The sequence below is a fragment of the Carlito syrichta genome, unplaced genomic scaffold (genome assembly GCF_000164805.1).
Source record: "Carlito syrichta isolate Samal-C Ts95f unplaced genomic scaffold, Tarsius_syrichta-2.0.1 Scaffold307833, whole genome shotgun sequence".
NCBI classification, from domain to species: domain Eukaryota; kingdom Metazoa; phylum Chordata; class Mammalia; order Primates; family Tarsiidae; genus Carlito; species Carlito syrichta.
In genome coordinates this window covers 543,010-565,074 of record NW_007251929.1, presented here as the reverse complement: position 1 = coordinate 565,074, position 22,065 = coordinate 543,010, and the positions used below count along the sequence as shown (strand labels likewise).

At 37.7% G+C, this 22,065-nt stretch overlaps 2 protein-coding genes across 2 annotated transcripts; both read left to right on the top strand.

Annotated features, from left to right (window-relative positions):
- Positions 1-1,435: 1,435 nt before the first annotated feature.
- Positions 1,436-2,446, top strand: LOC103267048 (olfactory receptor 52E4). Its single transcript, XM_008064654.1, has one exon. It carries the CDS (start codon positions 1,452-1,454, stop codon positions 2,388-2,390), a length of 939 nt encoding a protein of 312 aa, XP_008062845.1. The 5' UTR covers positions 1,436-1,451; the 3' UTR covers positions 2,391-2,446.
- An 18,169-nt stretch (positions 2,447-20,615) lies between these two features.
- Positions 20,616-21,557, top strand: LOC103267047 (olfactory receptor 52E5). The gene has a single exon (XM_008064653.1). The coding sequence runs from the start codon at positions 20,616-20,618 to the stop codon at positions 21,555-21,557; it is 942 nt and encodes a 313-aa protein (XP_008062844.1).
- Positions 21,558-22,065: the final 508 nt, after the last annotated feature.

The window sequence follows — 22,065 nt, the reverse complement described above, 5'->3', positions numbered from 1 at the left end:
ATTTCTAAATGGTTTTAAATTACATAAAACTTCTCTAATATTTCACTAGTGTCAACAAATAATAATAATAATAATCCAGAAGAGTAAAAACAAACCACAAGTTCAGAAGTTAAGCATTGGTGGGCATACAATAAGGGAAAGATCGTTATTATTAATTTTTTTAAATGGACTCTTGGGCAGGGATCCTTGTCAATGTGCATATCTAGAGAAGGATGAACTTTATATTTTGCACCCAAAAAATGATCTTGAGATTATTGGCCATACAGTGTCTGCTATTTTAGTGACACAGCTGCAGCAGAAAGAAGGCAAACATTCAGGCCAAAATTATGAGAGGGCGGATGTCCTGACTTTTTTGAACTATACTATCAGAGAAGAGTCCCCTCTGCCACCTCCCTGGGAACTTTGCCCTCAGCTGGCAAAGTGTCAGTTTAAAAAACAGACACCCTGAATATTGGGCTGACTATGGTTTATAAATCTTGTGACACATCATTCTAGCCATTTCCTCCAACTCTTCCAAGTAAAATCACAAAAATCAATGTTCCCTGATCTTTCAGCTGGGTATCTTCCTCTCAACATTGGCAAACATTCTACTCTTCTTTCACTTCTCTTCCCAGCTTCTCTGGGAACAAGAGGCATTCTCTTTCTCCTCATATAGAACAGGGAGTACTCACACCTTTGCCTGTGTATTTCTACTGTGAAATAGCTACCTGGCAAAGTTACAGAAAAACTGACAGATGCACCCACATATGTAATAAAACATACTTTCTCTCACTACTCCTACCTCTGCAATCTTCTCTCTCTCTCTCTCTCTCTCTCTCTCGCTCGCTCGCTCGCTCTCGCTCTTGCTCTTACTCTATCTCTCGCTCTATGTCACACATACTTACACACACAAAAGCACACTTAATACAAACCCCAAATCCTGATAAATTTTGATAACACCTCATATAGCCTCTGGAAAATTCCACTGTATACTCATGAGAGAATGAGAATAAAAACTGCTGATATTGTCTATTATTATAAAAATACTTTTGAGATTGTGGACTTCCAGAAGGGTACCTAGGAATTCCTTAGAGATCCCAAGTCTACACTTTGAAGAACATGGGGTATGATAATTTCCCTAAACAAGGGTTACTTAGTAAACAATGAAAGAAAATGCCGTAATGTGAATGTATGTTGCATTGTGATTAGTTTTAGTTTTTCAAAAATTAAAAAATAAAGCCATGAAAAATATTGCCTATGCAGACTCTCACTACAATAGCCTATACTGAGAGACTTCTTCAATTACCCTTTAGAAAGAAGTGACACCCTAATGCTTGTAAATTAACTCCTTACATCATGACTTCTAGCATACTAATAAGTGTCTTTCTATCTCTCCAGGACCTTAATAAAAGAAAAGCTTAAAGAAAATCAGATCCCTTTTACTTTGGAATTCAATGGCACTTGCTAGGAGAATGCCTTCTATCAACAGCACCCAGTTTCATCCCCCTTTCTTTCTCCTGCTAGGAATACCAGGACTAGAAACTTTACATATCTGGATTGCTTTCCCCTTCTGTATTGTGTACCTGATTGCCCTTTTGGGGAATATAACCATTCTTCTTGTGATCAAGACAGAACACAGTCTCCACCAGCCCATGTTCTACTTCCTTGCCATGTTGTCTATGATTGATCTGGGTCTGTCCACATCCACCATCCCAAAAATGCTGGGTATCTTCTGGTTCAATCTCCAAGAGATCAGTTTTGGGGGTTGTCTTACTCAGATGTTCTTTATCCACATGTTTACAGGTATGGAGACTGTTCTATTGGTAGCCATGGCTTATGACCGCTTTGTTGCCATCTGCAATCCTCTCCAATACACCATGATCCTCACCAATAAAACCATCAGTATCCTAGTTTCTATTGTTGTTGGAAGAAATTTAGTTCTTGTAACCCCATTCGTGTTTCTGATTTTGCGACTGCCTTTCTGTGGGAATAACAGCATCCCTCACACGTACTGTGAGCACATGGGTCTTGCCCGGTTGGCCTGTTCACCCATTAAAGTCAACATAATCTATGGTCTCACAGTGATTTCTAATATTGTGGTGGATGTGATCCTCATTGCTTTTTCTTATGTGCTTATCCTTCGAGCTATTTTTTGCCTTCCCTCTCAAGATGCCCGACTAAAGGCTTTTAATACCTGTGGTTCCCATGTCTGCGTCATGCTGTGCTTTTACACACCAGCATTTTTTTCTTTTATGACACACCGTTTTGGCAAAAACATTCCTCACTACATCCATATTCTTTTGGCTAATGTATACGTGGTTGTCCCACCTGCCCTTAACCCTGTCATTTATGGAATCAGGACTAAGCAGATCCGACAGCAGGTCATAAAGATATTTGTACAGAAAGAATAATTCTGTGTAAAATTTGGGTTAACCGTATCTACTACAACCCAAATTATCAGAGCTTCCTTTTTAGTCTGTAAGATGAGATCATGCTTTTTCTTTTTGGTTTAGGACTTGCAGATAATGCACAGCCACCTTTGCTGCCCATAACCTGGCTCCCTCCATGTACCTCGACAAAGGTTACAGACTGATGCAGAAAGCAACTAGACTGAAGGTGACGGTGGCTTTGGAGTAGAACTTTCTGCAAAGACAAGTGAGAACTATCTCAGTTTCTCCATACGTCTTTTATTTAGGTAAATTTAGATTCTGAAAGACACTGATCCATCTCATTTTATCGATGAATAAAATAAGTATAATCCAGTGGCAGTGTGTGAATTAGGATATCTCATTTCATAGCTTTCAATTATTTACAGTAATCTTAAATGTTGTTTCCTTAAATCCTTTTCTAGAATCTTTGACTCATTTTTAAGATCTCTCAGTCATGTTCTTCCTGCCATTCTTGCTCCCTTTCTTCTTTCAGGTTTTTGTTCTTCCTCGCTCCCTTTTCTTCATCATTCTTTCTCCAGTAAAGTCTTGGTGAGTGGAGGAATGCATTGTGGGCATTAAGAAGACATGATATTGTTTTCTCACTCGAAGCGAAGTCATTTTAGATGTGAATATTTGTACTACATGTCTAATTCAAATTGAATTCTATCAGGCAGTTTCTCTTCATCTTACACAGGACCACACAAAACTTCAAAAAAGAAATCAAGTTCATGCTATGGTTTCAGCACAAGGTCAGGCTTGTTGCCAGACTCAAAATACTCTAAGTGTAATTTATTTATCCTATAAGTTGCCAATATTTAGTTCCATTTTCAAACTCTGGATATGGCTAGAGAATGTGGTTTGCTTTAAAATAGGACAGACAGACACTGAACTGAAATTTGTAACCGCCCAAATAATTTATACTTAGAAATTACAAAAAGTTTCTCTCATGTCTTATAATATAGAACCTCTGTTCTAAACCACTGTTTACGTGACAATATGCAAAATACTCAAAAGTACATAGAGAAAAATATTAGGAAATTGGGCCAAGAAGACAAAGGAAACAATGTTACCTGATAAATTTCTGTGACTCTGAGCAGCTCTTGGTCTGAAACTTGACAATGGCTAAGCACAATACCCGCATCCTATAATAAACTGTGGAATTTATTTAGGTTTGTGGGCATTGTTTATAATTTGTTTTTTACAAATTATAAAAATTATTTTTTGCTCCATAAACCTAAATTTTATGAGAGCATACAAAATGTTAAGTATTGAAATACATTGAAATCTGATATATTCCTTTATCTACAAAAAAAAAAAAACCTGAGGCCCCAAGAAAGGCAGGTACTTGCATGCATAAAATGTATGAAAATGCATCCATCTGTAGCATTATCTTCATGTAACAAGAGGCAGATCACACAGATAAATCCTTAACCACAAATTCTTGACTTTTATGGGGGATTTAAGTAGGAAATGTTTATGTGTATATATGAGATTTCACCGTGAATCCCAAGTGGGAACATCTAGAAAAGTGAGAGATAGAATGAGTAGCCTGGGGTGGGTGTTGGTAAAGAGAAAAGGAAAACTGCAGAAACTCTGAGTGCACATGCAGATAGAATAGGCACAAAGGGGACTGAAATTGGTATAGTATTCATCACTGTGGTCCACAATTCTGAACAGTAAGCATTGACCAGCATCCTCGTCATCAATATCTGTACCATATGCTAAATAAAGACAAAGTGTTCTCTTCTCTCAGTGACATGAAGGGTTTTGTGACATGTATAAAGCAACTTTCTGGTTAAATATAGTGATGGGAGTGAGAAACATTCAATTTAATCATAATAGTGTGTACAGTGTAGATTGGAGTGCACTATAATGATATCCCTGAAATGGTTCATAATCAAACTGAAATACTACACTTAGATTTGGCTGAGTAGAGGCCCTCTCCTGGGCTTTCTTCTCAGAGGAACTCAAGAAGTAGCTTCCTCAGAATATTCTAAGTTCACATCTAGTGCATGGGGACAGCAATGTTCTTAATATCTGGGTGAGGTGCTCTGAGCCTGGAACAAACATGTGTGGCTTCAGTTCTCTTCTTTAAAGAACTCTGTGCCTCTCTTCCATCAACCACCAGCTTGTGGAGCCAGTCATTCATTCTAAAGAGCTCTGTGATCCATGTCCATTGCTGTGATCCAGTTTCTGGAGAGTGGCTTGACGAGAAGATAAAACTTTCTCTGGAGACCATTGTTTTCTTTTATAAAATCACATAGTATGGGGCCACCAGAAGGGTTCTGCTGACATGCTAATTCAAGGTGACTCTTACTCATGTCAGACACAGGTTGAATTCAAGACTCTGGTCTCCCAATGGTCCACTGCTGAACCTCGGGCTTGATCCATGCATTAGGGCTCCATACTTGCTCTCACCCGTCTGTGTTCCAACCCTCATACTGCCTTCTTGCTAAATACCCAATGATGAGTATAAGTACCAGATATCCTTTAAGTTATTACCTTCCAACTCTGGCAGGAGTACCCAGAGCAATCATCCTACACTACCTCTCAGGCATCTCCATGGAAGTGGCTATACCTGCAGGCTCCACACTAACTGTCAAGCATTTCCACGGTAGCGGCTACCTCTTATGTACTCCAAGCTTTTGAGACTGTAGCTCCTCAATGCCACGAGGCACTTTCAGTCTGCGTCCTGTTTCACCTCCAATCAATATAGCAATGTTATTTTCTTCTGTGACAACCTTAATAACTCCAGATGAGGTAGGGGAATTCCTTATATGAATAAAATGTTCTTCTCACTCTGCCCACTCATGCATTACCTATACTCCAAGCTAATGGTATTATGCAAAAGGAAGCCAGTGCAGTCAGCATTGACAGAGATCATATCCAAGAAATGCACTGATTTGAATCTAAATAGTTCAAGTGGTTGAAAGATTTTTTTTCTATATTTATGCCATAAAGTCTGAAACAATAAATTCAACATGAAGAAAAAAATTATCATTCATATTTTTAAGAATGAACTGATTAAGCCTGGTACTTGGGGTCATCATCAGTGTAACACACGAATAAATTTTTCTTGTATTATAGTATTAAAAGTATAATTTTTTTTATTTTAGAGTTGTGGGATACATAGGAGGATTTACTATATAAGTAAATTGAGTGCAGGTGAGGATTGGGCTTCTAATGAGCCCTCTCTCCCCCGGTAGTGGACCTGGTAACCAGTGTGGTATTATATGTCCCTCCTCCCTCTCTACCACGCTCCTTTAGCAGTACCCAGCATCTGTATTCCCCACCTTTGTGCTCGTGAGCCCAGGAATCCAGGCCTATTTGTGAATGAGAACATGTGGTATCTGGTTTTTGGTTTCTGTGAGAGTTCACTTAGAATAATGATGTCCAGCTGCATTCATCTTGCTGCAAAGGACATGATTTTGTTCTTCTTTATGGCTGCATAGTATTCCCTTGTGCATATGTACTACATTTTATTGTGGTACAATGAGGATTAACTACAGAAGTAGGCTGTAGGCAGGTGAAGTCTGGGCTTGTAACAAGCCCTCACTCCCCCTGTGTTGTCAGATGTTCCCCAACTCTCCTCTCTCCCTCCCTCCCCTAGCAGTGTCCAGTGATTGCCAATCCTTCCTTTGTGCTAAAGTGATTAATGTTCAAGGCCCATTTATGAGTGAGAACGTGTGGCATTCAGATTTTTTTTCCGTGATAGTTCACTTAGTAGGATGGTGTCCAACTCCAATTTGCTGCAAATTCCTTGATGTTGTTGTTCTTATTTTTCATTCTGTGGGTTGTCTCTTTACTCTCTTGTTCATTTCTTTTGCCATGCAAAAGCTTTTCAGTTTGATGAGGTCCCACTTGTCTATCTTAGGTTTGTTGACAATGGATTTGGTCAAGTGTTTATTGCCTACTCCGATATGCCTAAGAGTGTTTCCTACGTTTTCTTCTAAGAGTCTTGTAGTTTGAAGTTTTATGTTTAGGTCTTTGATTCATTTAGAGTTGATATTTGTATATGTTGATAAGTAGGGATCCAGTTTCATTCTTCTGCAGGTGGTCAGTTTGTTTTCCCAGCACCATTCGCTAAAAAAGGTCTCTTTTCCCTAGTGATTGTTATTAGTAGTTTTGTTGATGAGGTCGTTGGGAGACCAAGTTTTTGCTTCCAAAATCTCTGTCCTGTTCCATTTGCTCTATGTGCCTATTCTTCTACCAATGACAGGCTGTTTTGGTTACTGGATCCTTGTAATAGAGTTTAAAGTCTGGAAGTGTTATACCTCCCACTTTGTTCCTTTTGTTGAGTATTATTTTGGCTATTCCTACTCTTTTTTGCTTCCATATGAATTTCTGTATTGTCATTTCCAGGTCTGAAAAGAATGATGTTGGTAATTTGATGGATATTGCATTGAATCTGTAGATTGCCTTGGGTAGGATGGATATCTTGACAATAATGACTCATCCAATCCATGAGCTTGGGATGTTTTTTCTATTTGCTTGTGTCATTCTTGATGTTTTTGAGCAGTGTTTTGTAGTTCTAGTTGTAAAGGTCTTTCAGGTGAATGCCAAGGTTAGGTGGATGCCAAAGTATTTCTTTTCTGTGGCTATTGTGAATGAGATTGTGCTTTTTTTATTGGGTTATCCACCTCTTTGTTGCTGGTGTATGGAAATACTTCTGTCTTTTGCACATTGATTTTTGTACCCCAAGACTTTATCAAAGTCGTTTATCAGTGTGAGAAGGCTTTTGACAGACTCCTTGGGGTTTTTAGGGCATAGCATTATGTTGTTCACAAAGAGGGATAGCTTAACTTCCTCTTTTCCTATTTGGATACCCCTGATTTTCTTCTCTTGCTGGATTGCTCTGGCTAGGACTTACAGCACTATGTTGAACAAGACAGGTAAACATGGGCATTCTTGTTTTGTTCCTGTTCTTAGAAGTGAATAATTCCAGGTTGTGCCCATTGAGCAAAATGTTGGCTATGGGTTTTCATAGATGGCTCTTACAGTTTTGAGAAATGTTTCTTCTCTGCTTATTGCTCAAAAATGTTTATCAAGAAGAGATGCTAGATTTTGTCAAATACTATTTCTGCATCTAATGAGATAATCATGTGGTCCTTGGTTTTACATCTATTAAGATACTGAATTATATTTATGGTCTTGTGAATATTGAACAAGACCTGCTCATGGTGGATGATTCTTGCGATGTGTTGTTGGATCCAATTTGCTAGAATCTTGTTGAAAATGTTTATCTCTATTTTCATCAAGGAGATTGGTCTGTAATTATCTTTCCTTGCTGAGTCTTTGCAAGGTTTGGGTATCAGTATGATGCTAGCTTCATAAAATGAGCTGGGGCGAATTTTATCATTCTTGACTGCCTAGACTACTTTCTATAAAATTGGTATTGGCTCCTCCTTGTATGCCTTGTAGAATTCATCTTGGAAGCCATTAGGTTGGGGCTTTTTTTGACAGGGAGATTTCTTATGACTGACTCAATTTCCTAGAAGTTGTTCAGCAGCATGTTGTTTAGTGTTCATATCTTTGTGTGTTTGAGGAAGGATCTTTTTGGTGGCAATATTTATTTTTATTTCACTATGATCTGAGAAGATGCATGGTATTATTTTGATTTTTTTTGAAATGTGTTCATGATTGATTTATTTCCAAGAATGTGATTGATCTTGGAATATGTTCCATTTGCTGATGAGTAGAATATATATTCTGCAGATGGTGGGTGGAATATTATGTAGATATCTATTAAATCCATTTGATAAAGCATCAGGTTAAGATTCCAGATCTCCTTGTTAGTTTTTATTTTTATTTTATTTTTATTTTTACCTTAATGATCTATCTAAAGCTGCTAGTGGAATATTTAGGTCTCTAACTATGATTATGTGAAAGTCAATGTCCTCTCTTATTTTACTTAGTAGTTATTTTATAAAACCTGGTGCTCCTGGGTTGGATGCATATATGTTTAAGATGGATATTTCTTGATGGTGGGATTGATCCTTTTCATTATGCAGTGTCCCTCCATGGCCTTTTTAACTTTTGACAGTTTGAAGTCTGCCTTGTCTGATATCGAAATCATTACTCTTGCTTTTTTCTGTTTTTCAATTGCCTGAAAGACTGTTTTGCAGCCTCCAACTTCAAGCCTGTGGGCTTTTTGCACTGGGATGAGTTTCCTGGAGGTAGCCAACTGTTGGATCATGCTTCTTTATCCAATTTTCCACTCTATGTCTCTTCAGAGGCACATTTAGTCCACTCATGCTCACTTTCAAGGGGCATTGGGTTGGTTCCATATTTTTGCTATTGTGAATATGGCTGCCACGAACACACATGTGCAAGATTTTTGTTTTTGTTTGTTTGTTAGTAAAGTGATTTATGTTCCCCTGGGTATATTCCCAGAAGTGAGATTTGATCAACACAGAAATCAAGACAAAAATAAAAAGATTCATGGAAACAAATGAAAGCAAAGATACAACACACAAGAACTTCTGGAATACCATGAAAACAATGCTGAGAGTGAAGTTGATAGCATTGCATGTAAATATCAAGAAAATAGAGGGGTCACAAGTAAACACACTAACACCAAGTCAAAAGCAATCCTATCCTAGAATTAGTATAAAATTGAAATTAATAAAATAAATCCACAGCTGAATGAAATAGAAACCAAGGGAAAAAAATCATAGAAAGGATCAATGAGACAAAAAGCTGGTTCTTTGAAAGAATAAATAAGGTTGACAAATCTCTGGCCAGACTGATGAGAGAGACAGAAGGAGAGAGATAAGAAAAGAGAGAGAGATGATAGCTACCCTGACTGGAGTTAGGTGGTATCTCAATATGGTTTTAATTTGCATTTCTTTGATGATCAGTGAGACTAAGCATTTTTTCATGTATCTGTTGGCTGTTCATATCTCAAAAAACAACAGAGGCTGGAAAGGATGTGGGGGAAAGGGGAACACTCTGTTGGTAGGACTGTAAACTAGCACAAGCTCTATGCAAAACAGTTTGGTGATTCCTAAAAGATCTAAAAATTGACATTCCATATGACCCCACAATTACCCTACTGGGAATATACCCAAAGGAACTCAAATCTCTCTATAAAAAAGATATCTGCACACATATGTCTACTGCAGCATTATTTACAATAGCAAAAACAGGGAACCAACCATGCTGCCTATTGAAAGAGGATTGGAATTTTTTTAATGTGGCACATATACATGATAGAATATTACACAACCATAAAGAAGGACAAAATTCGCAGCAACTTGGATGGACTTAGAGTCTATAATACTGAGAAATCTATCACAGAGACAAAGAATTGAGTACCACATGTTCTTACTCATAAGCAAACCTTGAAAAATTATTATATACTATAAGAAAGGGATTGGCAGTAGTTGGAAACTGCCAGGAGGGGTGGGGGTGGGATTGGCAGTAGAGGAAAACTACCAGGGTAGATGGGGCACACTTCATCAACAAGGGTACCTGCATAATGAACATTTGTATACCTAACTCTGAATTGTACTCCATATCTTCAAAATTTAAAACTTAAAAAAAGAAGAGAGAGAGATTGAATAATCACAATTATCAATGAAAAAGACAAAGCCACAATGATTCTGAAGAAATTAAAAAGATTATCAGATATTACTATGAACATATATATGCAAATAAACTAGGAAATGTAGAGAAAGAGGGGGAATTCCTGACTTCACATAGCCCGTCAAGATTGAAACAGAGAGAATCAAAGAAACTTTGAGAAAGTCTTTGAAGTTATTTTGCACTGACAACACAATGGATAATGCAGCTTCCTAAGTAATGATGCAGTTAGTATGAAATAAAGGGAATTTTAAAATGTAAGAGGCAAGAAGATCTATATTATTTTGAAAAGCCATGGTATTGATAATAATGAAATGTTGGTATTTCTATTTGTGGCAAAAAAAAATTGAAATGACAGAAATGACCTGTTTTGACAATTTAAAAAAATTGTATAGTTCATGGAACTGACCAGAAAAATTGCCTGGACACTATAAAGAATTTTTAGGTGCAGTGACTGAATAACAACCAAATATATATAATTAATTATTTACCCACAATCTTATATCTTCATTGACAAATTGCTATACTGTATATCACCTAAGTCCATGAACTTTGTTATATGATTATTCGCCAAATTGTTCGGTGACTAACACAACGGCCCCAGGCACCATACACCCTAGAGGAAATCCTGCATACATTATTACATTCAGCCTCTGAATGCTCAATTTCTTTATTTTTGTTTATTGTTTGCTCAGGGAATTTTACTCTTCTTTTTTAATTTAATTTTTATTTTTTTATTTTTATTTTAAAGTTGTGAGGTACAATTCAGGGTTAGGTATACATACGTTGATTATGCAGGTACCCATGTTGATGAGGGGTGCCCCTCCCTCCCCTGGCAGTTTCCCTCAACTGCCAATCCCACCCCAACTCCCCTGGCAGTCTCTCATTACTGCCAATCCCTTTCTTATAGTATTGTGATGATTATTCAACGTCCACTTATGAGTGAGAACATATGGCTCTTTGTTCTTTGTTTCTGTGATAGGTCACTGAGTATGATTAACTCTAAATCCATCCAAGTTGCTGCGAAGTCCATATGTTGGTCCCTTTTTATGGCTGCATAATACTCCATTGTGTATATGTACCACATTTTTTTATCCCGTCTAGCTTCGATGGGCAGCATGGTTGGTTCCATGTTTAGCTACTATGAATAGAGCTGCAACAAACATACATGTGCAGGTAAGTTTTTTGTAGAATTATTTGAATTCCTCTGGGTATATTCCCAAAAGGAGGGTTGCTGGGTCATACAGAACGTCAATTTCTAATTCTTTCAGAAATCACCACGCAGTCTTCCAAAGAAGTTGCACTAGGTTGCATTCCCACCAGCAGTGTAAAAGCGTTCCTTTTTCTCCACATCCTCACCAGCATCTGTTGTTGTTTATTCTATTAATAATGGTCATTCTTACTAGGGTTAGGTGGTATCTCAATGTGGTTTTGATATGCATTTCTCTGATGATGAGTGAGGCTGAGCACTTTTTCATGTATCTGTTGGCTGCCTGCGTATCTTCTTTTGAGAAGTGTCTATTCATGTCTTTTACCCACTTTTTAATGGGGCTGTTTGTTTTTTTCCTTTTGGTGCATTCGAGTTCCTTGTGGATCCTAGATGTTAGGGCTTTGCCAGATATACAGTTGGCAAATAATTTTTCCCCATTCTGTGGGCTGTCTCTCTGCTCTCTTGATAGTCTCTTTGACTTTGCAGAAGCTTATCAATTTGTTGAGGTCCCACTTGTCTATCTTATTTGTTATGGTATGGGCACTTAGCGTTTTGATCAGGAAATGGTTGCCAGTTCCAATTTTCATAACGTTGTCACCTGCATTTTCTAAGATTCTTATATTTGAGGTTTTACATTTAATTCTTTCATCCACTTAGAGTTAATTTTTGTGTATGGTGATAGGTAGGGGTCCTGTTTCAATCTTCTGCATGTGATCAGTCAGTTTTCCCAACACCACTTGCTCAGCAGGTTCTCCTCTTCCCAGTGGTTGTTGTTGGAGGCTTTGTCAAAGATGTGAGCTGGTGGAGAAATTGAGGCTTTGCTTCTGGAATCTCTATCCTGCTCCATTGTTCTATATGCCTTTTCTTGTACCAGTACCAGGCTGTTTTGATTATTGGTGCCTTATAGTAAAGTTTGAAGTCTGGAAGTATGATACCTCCTGCTTTGTTTCTTTTGCTGAGGATTGTTTTGGCTACTTGTGGTCATTTATGCTTCCATATGAATTTCTGTATTGTCATTTCCAGGTCTGAGAAGAATGATGTAGGTAATTTAATGGGTATTGTGTTGAATCTGTAGATTGCCTTTGGTAGGATGGACATCTTAACAATGTTGATTCTTCCAGTTCATGAGCATGGAATATTTTTCCATCTGTCTGTGTCTTCTTGGACTTCTTTGAGCAGTGTTTTGTAGTTCTCATTGTAAAGGTCTTGCACTTCTCCGGTTAGGAAGATGCCAAAGTAATTCATTTTTTTTATGTGTGTGGCTATTGTGAATGGGATTGTACTTTTTATTTGGTTCTCTATCTACTTGTTGGTGTATAAGAATGCAACTGTCTTTTGCACATTTATTTTGTAACCCAAGACCTGGCCAAAGTCCTTATCAGTGCAAGCAGGTTTTTAACAGATTCTTCTTGATTTTCAAGGTATAGGATCATATCATCAGCAAAGAGGAATAACTTTATTTCCCCTTTTCCCATTTGAATACCCCTTATTTCTTTCTCTTGTCTAATTGTCCTAGCTAGGACTTCCAACACAATGTTGAACAAGAGCAGTGAGAGTGTTAATGCCCAATTTCTAATTTTCTGCTGCATTCATGTGATCTGTGTACATGTATTTCTGCTTTGGACCTGGACCATGGCCTATTTTGGGGGAATAATCTGTTTGCAGTTTGAGCAACCATTTGTATATAAAGTTGTGTGTATGTGTGCACACTTGCTCATGTTTATGAATTAAATATGGCATGAATTTGCCAGTACATGAAAATATTAAAGGCATTTTCACATAAGCTTAGTAACATATATGATGTGATGATATAACTTATGATATGATATAAAGAAAAAGGAATGAAGGATAAAAATAATTGAGGAAACAGTGACAAGAGAAAAATACATCAGTGCCAGAGTTAATTATATTCTACTATTATTAAATGTTCCAAGACAATGCCATTTACCATAATCCTCTCTTACCCTGCCAGGCAATCCTTCTCCTTGGAAATTCTTTATGCATTACAGAGTACTCTACAGAATATAGAAAGCAGTCTAGCTCATAGAATATTAGTGCTGCTTACCTCTAACTTTATGCTACCCTTCAGCACCTTAAAACAGACATAATTCAGTCTAACTTATGGTCAACTTCCATAAAGTTCAATTCAAATACAATATCTTCTCAAATATGGTACAACATCAATCTACTCAATTGGTTGATTGATAAATGATGCATAATACCCAGCCAAAGCCTTGATATTATCTTGATTTATAAAAACTTATAAAAATTTCAGATGCTTGCAGACTTTTCCATTTTCCTGGTGCCATGTTTGAAGAAAATTCTCAACAGTTTTCCAAAGTGATTTCACATTTTACACTCCCACTAAAAAAGTGTAAGAATTCCAATTGTCCACATTCTCATATTAAATGTCTAACATTTAATGTGTTCAGCTTTGAATTTAGCGACTCTTTTGGGTAAGAATTACTATCTCATTGCAGTTTTAATTTTTATTTTCCTAATGATTAATAATGATATTTCTTATATTTCAGTATTTATTGACCATTTTAAATTATATTGTGATTTATGTAATTTTCCAAAACTATAGAATTGTCGACTTTCAGGTATATTTAAATGCAGTTCAAAAACCTTAAGAAATTGAAATTCAAAGAAAAAACTGCTTATGACAAGTTAACAATGAGACTGGTAAATACACACACACATACACAAAAGACACACACACACAGATGGTCCCTGACTTACAAAAGTTTAACTAAACAATTTTGCTCCTTTATGGTTTGCAAGCAAATGCATTCAGTACTCTCATGACTTATGATGGAGTTATGCCCATAATAAATCCACTGTAAGCTGAAAACTTTTGTACTAACATTGTTATAATTAACAATGTCATGACTCCTCAGAAAATATAGACCATATTTCCTTTTACATTTCTAAATTTTACTGACTTAATGCTAGTTGCACCGTTACTAGGATGCTTCTTCATTTATTGTGCTGCCTGTGCATAATGCCTTCAGAATATCAGACAATATTTTCAGTTAATTAGGAGTTTATTGGGATATAATGCCATCATAAGTCAAGGAGCATCTGTATATAATATCATATACATCTTTTATTATTATTATTATTATTATTTTGAGTTGGAGTCTCACTCTGTCGCCCAGACTGGAGTGCAGTGGCTGCTCCCGGCCACCGCAGCCTCGACCTGCTGGGCTCCGGCGATCCTTCCGCCTCAGTCTTCCAAGTAACCAGAATTACAGGTATGCATTACCACACCTGGCTGATATAAAATTAAGTTTAAATGGAGAAATGCATAGGAGAATGTAAGACTTCGTATTGGAAATATTAATCAAGGTACTAGAAACAATAGCTGGTCGACTAAAGTTGGCCCTGTAAACTAAGACAAGCATATAGACACAATTTAAGGAACTCAGAAGGGACAATAGGGATAGTAAATGTGGAGATATTTATAACTCCTGAACCCTAAGAGAAGAAGGGATTCCTGGGATCTAGAGACCTAGAGGGTATTGTGGAGAAACTAGTTGTCCGAAGTTGAGATATTTATTCTGAAGGACTCGGAGAGACCATGTGACCTACAGGCCATCTAAGATGAAGAAGCCATTGAGAACCAGAAAAAATATCCTAATCTCTCTCTCCTCTTACCATTTTGCTAGTGCTTTCTATTTTTCTGAACCCAACAATATGCCATAGAGCATAGGAAGCTACCAATGTAGAACATACTCGGTGAGTCCCCTAAGACACAGAGTATAGATCTGGAGAGACCAAGAGAAACTATCCAGCACACCAGCTTATATAAATGAAGAGCCAGTGGAAAATTCTAAACAAAAATTTGGAGAACAGTATTTCCGTATATTATCCTTTCAATTACTATCCTATGCTATTTATTTTGGGATTATATCTATGCCATTAAATACTGTCTCTCTTTTTGTTCTCAGGGTCCTCTTAGAATCTTTCTGATATTTTTGTACTCAAAAATGTAAATAGCTCAAGAGTTATCTAAAATAATACTGATAAAATACAGATAATTAGGACAAATACCTTTGAAATCAAATCTAATATATTGGCACTGAGGATTGAGATGAGAAAAAGGAAGGGTATATGCATGCAATTGTCATACATATTCTGTTTGTATTCCTAGCTTTCTCACATAATTTTGGAGTATTCTCTAAGTCACAAAATGGAATGAAGGAACTGATATGCTAGGTGTATCTTTATAGTTTTATAAGTTTCATGAGTATTAAGGAAGACATTTCGCTTTCTAAAGCTTTAACTAATATTGTAATGCAAAAACATCAATATCTTCATGCATAGTAAGATATATCAAATTTTATAGAGAGGAGCCAGGTATAGTGGATTGCCTATAATCCAAGCTACTCAGGAGGCTGATATGGAAGATTATTTGAGCCCAGAAGTTCAAGGTTGCAGTGAGCTATGATTGTGCCACTGTACTCTAGCATGAGCAACAGAGTAAAATCCTGTCTCGAAAGAAAGAAAGAAAGAAAGAAAGAAAGAAAGAAAGGAAGGAAGGAAGGAAGGAAGGAAGGAAGGAAGGAAGGAAGGAAGGAAGGAAGGAGGAAGGAAGGAAGGAAGGAAGGAAGGAAGGAAAGAAAGAAAGAAAGAAAGAAAGAAAGAAAGAAAGAAAGAAAGAAAGAAAGAAAGAAAAAAAGAAAGAAAGAAAGAAAGAAAGAGAAAATGCATTTGCAGAGAATATTATAACCAATGAGTCCTAACTTCTTATTCTTTACACTCTTTTGTCACTGAAAAGCAGATTGCTTTACACTTGGAGATATACAAATGAAGATAAATATCTTGAAAAACTGCTGTTAGCGTGATAGTTCACATGTTCAAGAAATGTAGTTGATTTGGCCATTACATATCCATAATGCTTAAATTACAAGCAAGCTTTTGTTGATTTAGCTCATTGTTATTAAGCACCTAATTACCATGCTGTCAAATTCAGGTCTCCTCAAACCCGAGTATGACAGACCAGTACCAGTACCTGTTAGGAACCAACCCGCACAGCAGGAGGTGAGCAACCAGTCAGCCCGTGAAGCTTCATCTGTACTGACAGCCACTCCCCATACTAGCGTTACCGCCTGAGCTCCACCTCCTGTCAGGTCAGCATTGGCATTAAATTCTCATAGGAGGCCGCGCTTGGTGGCTCAGCCTATAATCCCAGCACTTTGGGAGGCCGAGGCTAGTGGATTGTCTGAGCCTGACGGTTCAAGACCAGCCCGGACAACTTGGCAAGACCTCGTCTCTACAATAAATAAAAAATTAACCGATTGTGGTAGTGCACGTTGTGGTACTTGGAAGAATGGGATGAAAGGATCGCCAGAGCCCAGCAGGTCGACGCTGGGGTGGCCGTGAGCGTGCATGCCACTGCACTCCAGCCTTCGCGACAGACTGAGACTCCAACTAAAAAAACGAAAAACAAACAAACCAAAAAAATCTCACAAGAGCGCGAACCCTACTGTAAACTGTGCATACCAGGGACCTAGGTTACCTGCCCCTGATGAGAATCTAATGCCTGGTGATCTGTGGTGGAGCTAAGGTAGCGAGACTAGCGCTAACATTAGCAGTGAGGTTTGACTGCACTGAGACCATAATAAGTCAATTGCTTGCAATCTCATGAAAACCCTAACAGTGAGTGAGTGGCAAGTGAGTTGATGTGCTTCAGCTGTATAACTGCATCTGGTGGCAGGTTTTAAGTCAGAATCCAACACTTTAGTTCACGCGTGGCCCGCCCATTATTTTATTTACCACTTCCACACACGCCTCTCTCTCTCTCTCTCTCTGTCTCTCTGTCTCTCTGTCTCTCTGTCTCTCTCTCTCTCTCTTTTTCGGTGAGTTGTATAATTATTTTACTATATATTACAGTGTAATAATAATAGAAATAAAGTGGACAATAAATATTATGCACTTAAATCATCCTGAAACCATCCCGCACCTCAGGTCCATGGAAAATTTGTCTTCTATGAAACCGATCCCTGATGCTAAAATGTTTGGGGGCCCGCTGATCTAACTCAGCAGGAGCTCAATAAATGTCGGTTGAATCAAGGAACTTTTGCTCGTCACATGAGCATGACTGACATCTAGTGGCGAACTGAATACATTTCTTGAATAAATAAATGAGAGTTCTTTATAGGAGCAATCCAGTGAACTAAAAAAGTAATTACATTTTTTTCTACTCAATATTTTATCAATGTTATTGAAACACAAAATTATATATCAAATGATTAATAAGAATTAATGCTCATTTTAGTAATTAGACCCATTGTTAAACACTCTTCTGTCCTAGTCAAATGCCTTATCACACTTACTTATGAGAAATATCATGTGAAACGGGTTTGCTGTTTTCGTCACCCTTGAGAATCTATAAGAAGAAACATGAGGCTCAAAGAGGTTAAGAAATGTTTTCTTAGCTGTTGAATCACAGAAAAGAGATTTAACTTAAACTTGCCTAACTCCAAAGTGTTATCTTCAGAGATAATGTTATAAAAGATTTATAATAATAGCCAGTGTTGATTTATCAACAAATTTCTGATAAATGATTTCTGAGCACTTTTTAGTCATTACCTTATTAAATCGTTGCAATGCTATAAGTCGGTATGATTTTTTTTCTCAATTTCTACCTGAGAAAACCAAAACTTAGAATGACAGATTTAGTTGACCAAGGTCATAGAAAATATGGATAAATCCAAAATCAAAAATATGGAACCAACCATGCTGCCCATCGAAGCTGGACTGGATTTTTTAAAATGTGGTACATATACACAATGGAATATTATGCAGCCATAAAAAAGGACAAATATATGGACTTTGCAGCAATTTGGGTGGATTTAGAGTCTATCATATTCAGTGATCTATCACAGAAACAAAGAACAGAGTACCATATGTTCTCACTCATAAGTGGACCTTGAACAATTATAATACTATAAGAAAGGGACTGGAAGTAGTAGGAATCTGTCAGAGGGTGGGGTGGGACTGGCAGTTGAGGGAAACTGCTAGGGGAGGGAGGGGCACACCTCATCAATAAGGATACCTGCATAATTAACGTTTGTATACCTAACCCTGAACTGCACTCCACATCTTTATAATAAAAAGAAAATATGGGTGAATCAAAAGACCATGCTCTTAATCTATGAACTAAATTTAAATATATTTATTTTGATATTACTATTAATTAATACTACATATAGTGTTAGAGGCACTATATGCTCACAAAAATCATGTAATTTTTATAACAGATATGGTTTGGAAAATTAAATTAGGATTCCATCTCTGATATTGATATATATATATGTATATATATATATATGCTGAGCTGACTTTCAGGAGATGCCATTAATGCCTCTGACTGACTTGACTCCTGGGATTTATTCAGGGAAGTGTACTCGCTGGAGGATGTAGCGATTACAGACCATTAGTAAGCAGAAGCCATCTCTAGTCAAAAAACATAAAGTTCTATCCTCAGGGGTATGAACATTTTCTGTTCTCTCCCAGGTCCACAGACACAACTCACTATGTAGAAGCCTTTCCCAAAGGACTAGAATTCTCATATAACTTCTTGGCCCTGGCTATTGAGAGCTCAGTCACATGCAAGCTGTAGCCTCGAGCATCCAGTCCTTCTCATGTGATTTTTCAGATGCTGGACAGAGGTAGGTGAGTCAGCTCCTTGTTATGCTGAAAGAAGTTTGTCAATGACAGTAACCAAAGTGATTCATGGGATGATGGAGCTCCAGTGACTCAGCCATAGTCTCTGCAGATGGGGCCATCTCCCAGGGACATAGCAAGAGAGAGAGATAGTTGTGACGAGAATAACCTGGATTCATAGCTGTAAATCAGTACTAACACAAAAAGCACCCAGAAAAACATGCTTGTAATAAACAAGCAAACTGATATCACTAAATACAGGAGCACATATATAGACACGACATATAAACAAAAAATCATGTAAGCAAACACAAAGGAAAATCCTAATGGTAAGTCTCATCAGCTGGTACAAATGAAGTCTTTCCTTCCCTATATTCTTCCAATTTGTTATCTCAAAAAGAACCAGTCATCCTGGCAGAAGGGGCTCAAATTAGAGTCAAGTCAACAGGTGTATTTTTCCTTAAGACTGATACCACCATACAAGAACTCGTTGCACTCACAAAGGACTATCAAAGCAACACGGCCCATAGCACTGCCCTAGATATGTTACTGCCAGGATCCAATAAGTTCAATCACTGAATATATTCCACTTATTACTCAGAGCCTACCACAGGATATACCCTGCAACAGCAAAATTTCTAGGCTCATTTGCACACTCCCAAGCACCCCACAGCCCCATCATGTTACAGAGTGCATTCAGTGCACAGGAGCAGTTACAACCAAGACTCAACCACAAGGCACACCAGATTCAGTTGTCATAGTAAATTAGCCTGCTAACAACTTAAAAGTGTTATCTCGTCTATCACTATACTGAGGAAACTAGCTGCAGAATTAATAGAAACTAGCCTATTCCCAAGTTGAGGCAAGTATCTGACTTCGGTGTCTTTTAAAAAGATAGATACATTGGCACTGCCACTATCCAGGGGTATAAAGCAATTGTCCATTTATATAATGCAGTGTGAAGAAGGCAGAAAAGAAGATCATTAATCACAAAAGCCTCTACAAAATATCTAGGTGCATTCAGTGTTTTGTTGTTGTTGTTGTTAAAGAAAGGGAACAAAATATATCAGTGAGTGATAGGACTTTGCAGTTCTAGGAGGGAGCATTGTTTTCCTGGAATTATGTAATAGTCTCTATATGTGTCTAAATTTTTAGTATCACTCATTAACTCAGATCCAAACACTAGCTACTCATTCCTTGTCTTTACTGAGTTCCCTCTCATATAGCACCTTTTTAATTTCTCAGTTCTGCTGTGCAAGAATGTATCATTCCACGAAACTATAAGAGTCATCATCTCCACCTCAGTCCTAGTCCAGTGATATTTGACACACACACACACACGCGCGCGCGCGCTTCACCTTGGCTATTTTTAACATCCTAATTTAAAAGTATGATTAGCAATAATATACACTCTTTTAAGCTATGTGCAGTTTCTTCCTTAGAGACTGAAGAGATGAAAGACATGGGAAGTGCAAGATTGCTCTATTTGGAAGTTTTCTGCATGTTTTTTAATGCAGGTGAGGCAAATTTTTCAAAGTGAGAGAGTTTGCTTTGGTTTGTTTTTTTTTTAACTGACCTCATATTCCCTCTCTAGGTCTCTTCTGTTATATTATGGAATTAAAGAGTGGACCTCCTGCTTCTCCAACAAATAAGCAACATGCTATGAAAGAAGTTAGGGTTTCTCAATGGAAGCAAGAAAAGTTCTACAAGAAATGTATTTGTAATGAATACCCACGAACATGCTTCATACCAACAATACAGAGTTCCACCCTTCCTCTTTCCTTCTAATGGGGATCTCAGGGCTAGAAGATGTGCACATCTGGATTGGTTTTCCCTTCCTTGCAATGTATCTAATCGCCCTCTTAGGGAATATCATTATCCTGTTTGTGATCCAGACTGAACACAGCCTCCACCAACCCATGTTTTACTTCTTGGCTAAGTTGGCCTGCACTGATCTGGGTTTGTCCACAGCCACCATCCCCAAGATGCTGGGCATCTTCTGGTTTAATCTTGGAGAGATTGTGTTCGGTGCCTGCATCGCACAGATGTACACCATCCATATATGCACTGGCCTAGAGTCTGTGGTGCTGACAGTCATGGCCATAGATCGCTATATTGCCATTTGCAATCCCCTGAGATATAGCATGATCCTCACCAACAAGGTAATAGCCATCATGGGCATAATCATCATAGTCAGGACTTTGGTGTTTGTGACTCCATTCATATTTCTCATCCTGAGATTGCCTTTCTGTGGTATCCGGACTATCCCCCATATCTACTGTGAACATATGGGCTTGGCAAAGCTAGCTTGCACCAATATTAGAGTTAATGTTATCTATGGATTGATTGCTTTCTCAGTAGGATATATTGACCTTTCTGTGATTGGGTTTTCCTATGTCCAAATTCTCCGAGCAGTCTTCCATCTACCATCCTGGGATGCCCGGCTCAAGGCACTCAGCACATGTGGCTCCCATGTCTGTGCCATGTTGGCCTTCTACCTGCCAGCCCTCTTTTCCTTCATGACACACCGCTTTGGCCACAACATTCCTCATTACATCCACATACTTCTGGCCAGTCTGTACGTGGTTGTTCCCCCTGCCCTTAACCCTGTCATCTATGGGGTAAGGACAAAACAGATAAGAGAGAGGGTACTCACGATGCTTAACCCTAAAACATATTGACATTTAGCCCCAACACGATATTTCACAATAGTTCAGTAAGACAGTAATGAGATTAAAATGGAGATAAGCACTGCAAACATTTTGTTAAATTCCTCTGGGGTTCCCACATGGGCTGCCATGCTATATTTTCCACCATTTCTCATAATTTCAGTATAATCCATTAGAAGGATTCCAAAACAATCTGTGTACTCTGCCTTATTAAGAGTACAAAAAAAATCACATTTCGACCCCATTGATACTACAAATTCCTAAAAGGAGAAAAAGAGTTTGCAAAAAGTTGTTGCCCAGTAATTAGCTTAAATAACCCTTCCACATGAAGATTCTCTGCATGGAAAGAGAAATTAACTATGATCTATTAATGTAATTAACATAAGATCTAGATTTAAATTTAGGTTAAGTTCTTACCTGAAAATTGTACTTGAGAATTTCACTTAGAGCTCTTTTAGCTTCAACACCATTACCGATAAAATGCTATAAATTAATATTAATTTGATAGTGTGAACTCAAA